The following is an 11,453-nucleotide window of genomic DNA, read 5'->3' as shown; positions in this document are numbered from 1 at the left end:
TGTCATCTTAACATAAGAATAAATATAAAATACTTTATGGGGAAATATATCTGACTCAACATTTTTCTAATATTGAAAACTCATATAATGTATATAATGGCCTGCCATAGATTTGGATAGGAACATAGTAAATGGTCAAATCATATGAACAATATAAAGCTGGTTAGTCTACTCTTTTGAAAAATGTATATATGTGAATCAAACTGAGTGTGAGAAGTTTATCCCAAGCAAAAATTTACAAAATATCTACTGCCTTACACAAATGGTAAAAAAGCATTTTGTGTGCTGAAATTACATCATCATAGTTAACTGATGCCTCTATGTGCCGAAAGAACTTAGATGTACAAGGGTTCAGACAATAGGCTAATGAGCTGAATAAATAAAAATGCCTTCTTTTGCTGCACATTAAAAGCATTTTTCCATGTATTTTACTTAGTCCGACTTTGAAGTTCACTATTCTTAAAACCCTTAGTGTGTCAAAAAGCTACATCAGGTATCGAGTCACTAGCATTTCCAAAACCAAGCTAGAATCGGAGGGCCATCGAGGAGACCAAGGGCCTATTCAGGCCGGCAACCTTAGGTGACTTGTAGTTTCAACATGGGGGAGATTCAAAGGTTCAACTGTTTTAACTAACAATCTAATTGTTTCAAAGTATTCCAATCAATACTAACCTTCTAATTGTTTCAAAGCGTGCAGGGTGATTGGGCTTTGGTGGATACTTCTCACTGTTAATACATTGTTATTAGTGAAAATACTCAGACAAATTATTGGGATTATAGTAGGATATATATGTATGAACTAGTATAAAAAAGTTTTTTTTGGAAGTAGAGACTTTGGTACAAATACATAAACGAGTACAATAACAAGTGATGAAAGATTAATGCAAAACCTTTTTGACATTCTCAAAATTATTTCATTAGACACCAGAGTAAAATCAAGCAATGGTATTTGCGACCTCTGACTCCTCTAGCTCAAGAATTTTATTGAGGAGCATCGTCTCTACTCAAACTTTACTATAATGTCCAGCGAACCAATTGTTCCATTCAATCTCCAATATATAAATCAATTTGATGATATGGATCATATTCATGTGTAACATGCATGGAGCTTATCCTACATGTGCTCCAACTTGAGGCCATAAGTTGATAGGTTTTGTTGGATAGTTTAGCTCTGAGGCTAACCTATCCACCAACTTGAGTCCAGTTTCTTCAGTTAGCTCTAAGGCTACTGCTTTTCTTCAAGTGCTAGGCTCACAACAGTCAAAAGGACAACAATCTCTTTCATTTTGATAAATAGGAACATTCAAAACTTAAATCAAAGCTATGTTCTAATAGTGCTAAGTCGCAATATTGGACATGAAGAATAAGAAAAGAAAATCAATAAAATGGAGTTATTATTGGCAATTTATTAAGTTTTTTGGGCACAAATGCTGACTAAAACATACACAAAATCCTAGTTTTTCCTCAAAAGTTGCCACTTGAGAAGAGAAAGCAGGAAAAAGCAAGAAGCAGTGATACAACCTCAACAGGGTTCTACGAGGGAGCGCCAAGGTAGGAAGCCAGCCGGAGGAGGTCACAGAAGATGCCTCCAGCGGTGACCTGAGCTCCGGCGCCGGGCCCTCGGACAATCAGAGGCTGCTCCTTGTATCGCATTGTGGTGAAGGCAATGATATTATCAGACCCTGAGAGCTGCGCAAATGGGTGGCTCTTGTTGTATCTTCTGAGCTCCACTCTACCTCTACCACTGCTCACCTCTACTACTCCAACATACCTCATAACCTTCAAAACCATAAACCCATGGAGAGGGATTTAGTTTCATAAGTGTCGAGTAGTTCAAAATGGATTTCGAAAATTGCTCTGTGGCTACCTGCCCTGAAGCCTCAGCTTCAACGCGTTTCTGTGACATTTCTTCATCAAACTCTGGGAGCTGGCTCATGAATTCCTCAGCTGATGAGCTCGACTGCAGACCCATCATGAAGGTTAAATTAAATAACTAATTTACTTTCCCAGAGATTATTTATCAAAAATGATACTCACCCTCAAGCGCTCTGGTACGAGATTCTCTACTGATATATCAGTCAACTCCAGCTTTAGACCACATTCTCTCGCAAGGATAATGACCTGAAAGAAGAAAAGTCAACAAGGCAAGAGAGAAGAATGCAAACAAAGCCAGTTTCTCTAAAGATCACTCACTTTTCTTGCCACATCGGTGCCTGAAAGATCATCTCTCGGGTCAGGCTCTGTGTAGCCGGACTCTTTCGCTTCTGTAACGACAGAACTGAAAGTCCCATCCCCGGAAAAGTTGTTGAAAATGTAACTCAATGTTCCACTGTTCCAGAAAAAAAAGAAACAATTAGAAGACTAAAATAAAGGATGAGAAAATAAGAGTAAGAGGCTTGCCTGAAGATCCCCTCAATCTGCAAGATCTTGTCACCGGTTTCCAGAAGACCACGCAAGGTGCTGATGATTGGGAGGCCGGCACCAACAGTGGCCTCATAAAAGTAATGGGTGTAGGACCGCCTTTGCAGCGCACGCAGCTTCAGATACTGTGAGAGGAGGCACATTTATACTTTAACCTTTAGATTAATTGTCTTTATTGTCAACTGCCACTCACGTCACAATCATCATTCCCGTTGAAATTAGGATATGGACAATGATATCATCATCGTCATCCTGGCTATGAACAAATGAGGATGTCAATAATGAAGTCGACATTGTCATCATGCACACCAGACCAATTATGGGGAAAATGATGAGTCGTATCATTGTCTTGTCATCAGAAAAGGGTGAGACGGAGAGTCAGATTTGGAAGGAAAAATCTACAGCATACAAAACAAATTCTTCCTCTACTTGTCATGATCTAGTCCCTGACATTTGTCTGCCTTAAGGATCTGAAGGGCAAAGACGACTTCTCCACATCAACCTCTGTGGATGAAGGACCATGACAATGTCCTTGTTGTCATCATCTTTGAGGTAAAAACGAATGAAGAGTAAGTAACTAGGGTATGCTTACCCGATCAAGGGGCCCGGAATTAGCCTTCTTGTTTGGAGTTACTACGTTTATTCCTTTACGGAGCCAGTCATAATAGTGATTTGCTATGTGGGTGGCAGCAGTACAGTCGATGAAGACTGTGTTTGGGATGAATTGGTTTCCATGAACGTGGCTGGAGAATTTCTCCAGGTTGGCCTCTTCTGCGTTCTCGCTGAGGATTTCCCTCCATCTGGTCAAGTCTAGCCCCCTACACAGAGACGGAGGAAGGAATATTTAATGAGTCACCAAATAATGTACGGACTAAAAAAGGAAATATATATCAGCTTACGTGTCGCTCAAAACCATGCTTCTGGAACCCACAATTCCCATAACCCGCAAATCAATGTTGAATTCCTCCTTAAGAACTGCCGTCTGCCATGGAAATTGTTTGGAAAATGCTCAAGCATACTCTTTTTAAATCAGAAAGAGAGTTTTCAAACCCTATAATAAATACAACAAAGAGGTAGAAAAATAAATGGAAAAAATAAGAGAGCTTTCCGTCCCATTTGCACCTGATCACGAAGTTGATCAAGAAGGGTACTCCCAATCAGACCCGGTCCAATGACTCCAACCGCTATTGTTGTCTTTGAAAGGTAAAATCGCGAGTGAACAGCCCGCAGAGCCCTAATCCGGTCGTCACCCTTGAGCACCACCGTGATATTATACTCGGTGCAACCTTGAGCTATAGCTCGTACATTTATGTTAGCCTGAAAGTAATTAGAAGTGAATATAAACATCAGGTAACACTAATTTCCACAACGCATGTTCTAAGTAGAAGCAGAGTAGCAGTCATACCTTTGCTAATGCATCAAACAGTGTGGCACAAACACCCGGGGTGCTTGCCATTTTCTGCCCGACAGCAGCCAAGATGCTACAATTTGGGATCACCTCAACCTAAGAAGAGTTGCATGTGAGAACATATTCATCGCTTAAATTTCAAAAGAATCACTGAAAAAACCTATCCTCATTAAAATTTCACAAGAGCTAAGAGGAATAATTGCAAGAGTGAAAGAATGAAGAGTTTTTTTAAGCATGAAATCAGGGAACCCAGATCTTTACAGCAAGCCTCCACAAAGCAGTTCAAGCACAGAGATCTTAGGTCTACATGAGAGCAGCTTTGAGAGAGTGAGAGATAAAGGCAAAATAATTGAGCGATGTATACTTTTGGAGAAAGCCCTAATTAATACAGGGAACCGGGTTCACTATCCGTTAGTGAGATATGTGTTCAACAGTCACAAGATTATACAGTCAAAAAATGGAAACAAGAACTGTAGACTTTATGTATAGTTTATGATAAAAAGGTAGAGACAAGGAAAAAAATTATTTGTCAGCACTCCACCACAACACATGCCACTATCCTATTTATGGCCCACGTGTGCAGTGTTTTAGTTCTGGGATTTGAACCTGCTACCTGTCTCTGATAACATTTTGGATTCAAGCGCTTACCAACGGTGCTAAAAGCTATAGCTGATAACATGGCCACTCCTTTCATCTTTAAGACGGATGGTGTACTTTACACTCCCCCACACACCTGCCGCAGGCACATTTATGGCCCAAGAGTGTGCAATGTGTTGCTTCTAGAATTTTTAACTGATTCTTCAGGAGGTGAGAGCATTGGTGCACCAAGTTTGTATCTCAAGAATTAACCAAAAATCATGATCCGTATGCAATATCCAAAACAGCCACAAATGCCCAAATGTCTGGATAAAATCCGTCTGATGAATGAAAGGTAGATGAAGAGAAAGAATATGGACTGCCCTTGATGGACGAGTCCCCTCCATCTGTGGATGGTCCCTCCACTGCTCCCTCCGCATTCTGGTAGACTTCCAAGAAATGTGTGATGCCTTTCCCGCACAGGTTGCCTTCTCTTTTAAACTGGTTCACATGTATTCTGTTTGGCTTTCCTTTTTTTTTACTCCGGTGACAAGTTCTTGTAAAGAAAGTATCAAGACCAATAACATGTAAGAACAAATACGACACGAGGTTAAATTCAAGCTCTTACCAACTTAGCTAAAATCTTACAACTGATAGCAAAGGCTCTGCATTTCAACTATAAGCAGGATGTTGTACTTCAACAAGATGAGACCGTGAAGTGTATGAGTATGTAGGTCGTTCCTTAATAAAGTGTGTATCCACCTCCGACTGCTTGGTTCTGTTGTGTTAAACTGGATTCCAAACAATCTCGTTGTTGCAGAATAGCTGAATATGAGTCTTTAATAAGATCGTCAGTTCTTTCAGGATGGACAGGGAGGGCTTCATAGATGCCATGTGCCATGGCCCTGAACTCTGCCTCCACATAGTACTGCGAAATAACAGGTAGCTTTTATTCCAACCGATCAGGTTCCTTCCTAAGAAAGAACAATACCCCACAGTAGATCATCAGTCAATGATCTTCTCTGCATAATCAACATCAGCATAAATTTTGAGATCAGAGTGAGTACTTTTCTCTAAAGTAATCTCATATGCTAGTGCCCCCTTTAGGTAGCTAAGTATGCGAGAAAAGCTTTTTCATGTATTTCCCTGGGTTCTCGCATGAATTGGCTGAGAAGACTGATAGCATGTGGAATGTCAAATCTGGTGAGCAAAAGATTATGTCTTCCCACTTGGCATTGACAGATGCCCTTGTCAATATGTGTGTCATCCTTCTCTAACCCCAGTTTAAGGTCAGTGTCTACTATTGGACATGCAGTTTTGCACGAAGCATCCTGATAAGATCACCCAATGGGTGCATGATAAATATTTCAGCAAGGCATACAAAAGACGACGATTCCGTAGGGCGGGAAATGACGCAGCACATAAATTTTAAAAAGACATGTGCGCCTATAAATAAGACTGCAGGGGGAAGAAGGCAGTTGTGAGAAGTCATTTTCCTCAAGAAATTATCAAATTGTGGGAGCAGGAGCTGGAGCAGTCGGAAGGGACATTCCCGACAACCAGGAGGGGGAGATCCTGACCGGATCTCCATCGTTCCATCTTTTTTTTCCTATCTTCTTGTTCTACTCTGATCAAATATCCTTCATTTGAATCAATAACGAACTGCTGGATCCGTTGTTACACTGATGCTATAACAGTGTATCAAAGGAAGCAACGAGAGACGGCTATAACTAGCAAAGCTGAGAGTAAAGAAAGGCAGGAAGTAAATCTTGGTTATGTTTACTTTTCCTCTCTCTCTCTCCCAGATCTCTCTCTTTCCCTCATCCCCTTCTGCTACTTATTTGACCTCCTTTCCCACATCATTAGGAGATACCATCAGCAGAAATCTCCTTCGGGCAAACATATCTCCAATCACAGGAGTCTCTGTCCCTTGTCTTGCCGTCCTCTCATCTTCTACCTCCTCTCATCATCCCTCTCATGCTACGTGGAATCAACACATCCTTGTGAACTGCGGATATCTGGGATCGTTCCAGGAATGCATCACATTCCAGTCTCATTTAAAAGATCCATCATTTATTTAACCAACGATAATACTATCTTCCCCTTTGAATGTGACAGCTCTAATCCCAGAAAGTATTGTAGTTTACCTGATCTCTTTTTTTCAAAGTCTTTGCCAATCGATCATTTAGCCTTTCTATTTGTTTTCTATCAACTCTAATTAGAACCATGTCATCCACATAGACTAGCAAAAGTGCAATAATAGTTGACATATGCTTCATAAACAAAGTATCCAAATAATTATATCAGCAGATTCCAACTTTTCTAGCATTAAGTATACCCATTTAATTTCAGTACAGTCATCTATAAAGGTGATACACCATCCATCGCCTCCGGTAGTCAGCCCTGGAGAAAACCTTCTGAAACAAGGATATAGCCATAAGTTAATTCAAATGGATGCAATCTTCTGAAAATGAAATAGGAAAATGAGCACATATGTGCTTCCCCTAGTTGACAAGTGTCAAATACAAGATTCAAATCACTTCGTTGACTGATGGTACATGCCAGAGCTTGCACCTGCGGCAACCTCCATGGGAGCTCCACATGCATCTGACTAATAAAGACTTTCTCCTGTGGCTGGGGCTTCTGGTGGAGTTTCCAACATGTTTCCTTAGGGCGTAGTCATTTGCCGCAACACCAGAAGTAGGCCTTTGGATCATTGTCTGTAGGGATCATGGCCCCTCAACTCAATGGGCCCATTACGAGGAGGTTTCTTAGTAAATGTCTTGATCCCAAAGGTTATAGTCTCCTGGGCAGTGTCCATGTTCACAGGTTGCAGGCAAGTCTTCTATCCAATGGCAATTCTAAATGCTTCCCCAAAAATAGGGATCATTTACTAGTTGATCAGTAGCATCTTGAGGGTGCAATAATGTGAGTTAAGTCCCTAGATAAACTTGTGAACTGAATCTTCTACGACATAAAGCCACAGATAAGTCACAGTTCTCCCCCTAAACACAGATTCAGGTGATTGAAAAAAAGATCATGGATTCATATAAGATCAAAACAATCAAATTTGGCCTTCCCACTCTGATACCATGAAGGAACGGAGAGTTTTGTTGAGCATCAAACCAGGGAGAGACCCCAGATCTTCACAGAAAGACTCCACGAAATAGTTTGGACACCGAGATCTTATATCAACATGAGAAAAGCTGAGAGAGAGAGAGAGGCAAAAGAATCGAGTATTGAAGTCCTTGCATGAAATCCCTATCCATTTGTGAGACCCATGTCTAATAGTTACGGCGGTAAAAAACTGAAAAAAGGGACAGACAATTACATGCACTTTAGGAGAAAAAATTGAAGAACAAGGAAAAATTGACTTCGCCAACAATGAGAGAATGATCTCATTCTGGTTTTCTTGTTTTAGGGATGAAGATACGGGCATTCCCCCCAAAACGGAAAACTTTAGCAGCAGAATTCTTATAAACAGTAGCAACACAGTACTCTTCGGAGCATGGTTACTGAATAGACTGAATCAGAAACTGTATAAATTGAATTTCTAATCTACAGACAAATGACTAAAATAATCTTGGCAGGGATTCAGGATGAACATTTAGCGCAGGATTACCTTTGAAAGTCGACCAGCATCCAAAGCCTGGGAAAACTGAGACTTCAGCAAATCTTCAACGGCCTTCACCTCCTTCTCTGGGACCGCAAAGCATATGGAATGCTCGCTACTTGCCTAAAATTAGGATAAGCGTATTTAAAACATCTGTCCTCGGAATGATAATCCAGGGTAGTGAGACACCTGAGATATCATGATGACATTTGCTCCCACATCCTTCACCGCACTGAAAATTGCACTGGCAGTGCCCGGCACACCAGCCATTCCAGTTCTGTGGTAGAAAACCCTCGTAATACTTAGATTTTGGAACAAAAACAGCTAATAAAAAATCAGGAAAACAGGGCCAACACCTACCCCTCCACGTTGACGAGGGCCACATTGTCAATTGTTGCAAACGCCTTCACAAAAGAATCCAGATTATGTGTGTCGGTGTTCTCATTTTCTGGTTGACGACAGATCATTGTTCCAGGGGCAGAGAGATTGAAAACGTTTCTTATCATGATGGGAATGTTATATCGCATCACTGGGATTATAGTACGCGGATGCAAGACATTTGCACCAAAATAAGACTGCAAAAACAGTGCCAAAGCAAAACATCAGGGACATTGTTCTATAGAGAGCTACAATACATAAAGAAATGTTGTTCCAAGCGATCACCATTTCCCAGGCCTCTTGATAAGACAAAGTCTTCAGAATCACTGCCTCACTAACTGCAAAAGGTTCATACACATCAATTAAATTGATGTGGGAAAACAGATTATTAACCAGAGAGAGCATATTGTATTTGGCCCCCAGGATGAAGTCATCGTCGACATGCATAAATCATCATCATCATTATCATCCTGCCTCAGACGAATGAGGATTCATCATCATTATCATGCCATTTTTAACAAGGATAAGAAGCCTTCAGGAGCAGGCAGATGGGGGATTTGTCCCTCCATCACCATTGTCATCGTCATTGTCAACCGATCAGATGATGATAATGTTGATGATCATCCTCGTCGAAGATGACTAACACTGATGGAGATGACTCTAGACTGCCTTCTCATTACCATCATTGAGGGTGGCAAACACAACATGCATAGGATATCACAAGTACCGAACAGGTGAAAGAATACAATACCAATTGAAATGTGAATTAAATCGGATGTAAAATCAGGTCAATCAGTGATCACCTTTTCTGGGATCTGCGCTGTATACACCATCAACGTCAGTCCAAATTGTGACTTGACCGGCCTTAAGAAGAGCACCCATTATAGCAGCAGAGAAATCGCTTCCATCTCTTTTTAGAGTAGTTGGGATATGCTGAGGAGTACTTGCAATAAATCCAGTAGCAACTATTGTATCCACTGAATTATGCTGGAACCAAGTTTCGAGTCTTTTCTCTGATTCCAAGTAGTCGGGATCAGCTTGATTTGAACCAGTTGGATTAACGATGATGACTTCCCTGGTATCCATCCAAGTGCAATCTCTTCCACTCTACAACGCATACTTCAAATCTTACACATCTTCGAGCTATAAAAGAACAAAAAACCCTAGACGTCATCATGCAAAGAACAGAACCTTTTTAATGACGGCCGACAACAGTTGAGCAGACCACAACTCTCCGTGTCCCACAACGAAATCAGTGAATGATTCGGTGGCATGCCCAGCTTGAACAAAAGTTATCATTTCAGTTTGATACTGAGAAGTACATGAGTAAATTAGGACAAAGTCATGAGAATTAAAGAAGAAACCTTACCTATGTAAATGGCACGTAGCATTGCTTTGAGGTTGCTGATATCTTGATGTAGTTGAGATAAAAAGTGCTCCAGAACGTCCCCATCTAAAAGATCCTTCGCAGTCAGAAGATGCTTCTCGTACACATCATCCACAGCAGACAAGTAAGTGTCATCCCTTGACTTTGCCTTGTCAACGAGATTGTACATCATATCTGTGACTTTAGACATAGCGGAGACGACAACCAACTTCTTTTCCGAAGAATCATTCAGAACTATATCTGCAACACTCTGAATTCTCTTTGAAGTACCCATGCACGTTCCTCCAAACTTATGAACAGACCATGCGTGGCCTTTGGGGAGAGCCACATCGTCGACAGAATGTTCCACAGAGATTTCTGAAAAGACACGGATAATGAAAAAAAAGCAAATTTCATGCCTCTTCCGAATTCTATTCACTGACACAGGTAAGAGATTCAAACGAATATCAAAGGAATAAGTCCAAAAGACAAGGAAACAGATTATAAGTAGGATACCTGCCACGGATGCAAAGATTCGGTTCCCAGATGCATTACAAAACAATTCCTTTGACCTCTTCGATGAATAACCATCTCTGGAAAAAGAGAATATTCAAACATTAGATCAACACAGCGACCCAGTAAAAACTTAATTACAATCACAGATCCAACAAAGAAACCAGTATCCAAAGATGTCATGTTCATGACAACCCCTTAGTAAACAAAAATTAGTTCATCTCCCTCAAATATTTCACTTGAATAGACGTTCGACGAATCACGGTTTCTAACTTCTCCTTTGAACCCTTCCAATCAGAGAGCTCAGAGGAACACAAGAAACCGGGAAGAGAAATCATGAAAAAGAAATAGAATTCTACCCGCATATAATAAGAGAACTAGCATATATTAAATCAAAAAAGAATTAAAAGCCAAAAGCACGGTCAAAAAAAAGAAAACCAACACATCCGTACTTGAAAAAAATCTTCGACGTGAAATCATCAGAAACATTCTCCATCACTACTGTGACAGGGATAATATTGGAACCTTCCCCCAAAAACACGGACAGACTTCATTCAAAAAAAAAAAAACACGGACAAAGCAAGGAGAAAGAGAACGACGTTAAACGCGGGATGAATCTTCAGAACCCATTAGAATAATCAACAACAACGATTGAAAAACAACCTCTTATCCCGCAGAAATGTAGGAAGAGAAGAGGCTCCAGCAGCACAAGCACTCAATCGGCGACGCGGGAGCAACGAGCCACGGGGAACGCATTCCGAGAAGGGCACAGTCAGGGAAGCCATCTGCAATCACCAACGCGCAAATAGGTGGAGGAATTGACCAGCCAAGAAGCAATTTGAAGGCTCAGAGAGCGACTGGATACGCTACAGCTGCCGGCCTCCTCGGCGAGGCAATAATGCTTGATGAAGTAAGCTCGAATCTGAGAACCTCCAAGCCGAAAGTGAAGTTTTTGGAAGATCACACCAGGCAGAGCAGAGAAATATCTGCCCCTCCTTCACTGTCGTCGACAGCGTCACCAACGGCGAGGAACGCGACGAACTGCACTGAATAACTCGTCTCTTAAATTTTATCATAAATAAATCAATAAATTATACTCTCCCCCTTTAAAATATCAGTATTGTTACTATGGCCCAAATTCGACCGTACTCGAAATTAAGGCTCAAGGACAGTCCGTC

The 11,453-nt window shown here is 40.9% G+C and overlaps 1 protein-coding gene across 2 annotated transcripts; it reads right to left on the bottom strand.

Annotated features, from left to right (window-relative positions):
• Positions 1-1,364: 1,364 nt before the first annotated feature.
• LOC144703465 (bifunctional aspartokinase/homoserine dehydrogenase 1, chloroplastic-like) lies at positions 1,365-11,319 on the bottom strand. 2 transcript variants are annotated; one of them, XM_078575633.1, is made up of 19 exons: positions 11,141-11,319; positions 10,939-11,060; positions 10,279-10,355; positions 9,766-10,140; positions 9,588-9,676; positions 9,200-9,503; positions 8,682-8,734; positions 8,379-8,593; positions 8,208-8,295; positions 8,028-8,141; positions 3,827-3,925; positions 3,544-3,738; positions 3,321-3,403; positions 3,014-3,239; positions 2,401-2,546; positions 2,194-2,329; positions 2,038-2,121; positions 1,868-1,960; positions 1,365-1,779 (listed from the first exon to the last, which is right to left on the bottom strand). In XM_078575633.1, the coding sequence occupies exons 2-19, from the start codon at positions 11,058-11,060 to the stop codon at positions 1,534-1,536; spliced, it is 2,745 nt and encodes a 914-aa protein (XP_078431759.1). In that variant the 5' UTR covers positions 11,141-11,319; the 3' UTR covers positions 1,365-1,533. The 2 variants fall into 2 exon arrangements, with proteins under 2 accessions (XP_078431759.1, XP_078431758.1); XM_078575632.1 differs by having other exon boundaries at positions 11,146-11,319.
• Between the last annotated feature and the right edge of the window lie 134 nt (positions 11,320-11,453).

This window comes from Wolffia australiana, chromosome 5, assembly GCF_029677425.1.
Source record: "Wolffia australiana isolate 7733 chromosome 5, ASM2967742v1".
Classification (NCBI taxonomy): domain Eukaryota; kingdom Viridiplantae; phylum Streptophyta; class Magnoliopsida; order Alismatales; family Araceae; genus Wolffia; species Wolffia australiana.
This window is presented reverse-complemented; position numbering and strand designations above follow the sequence as displayed.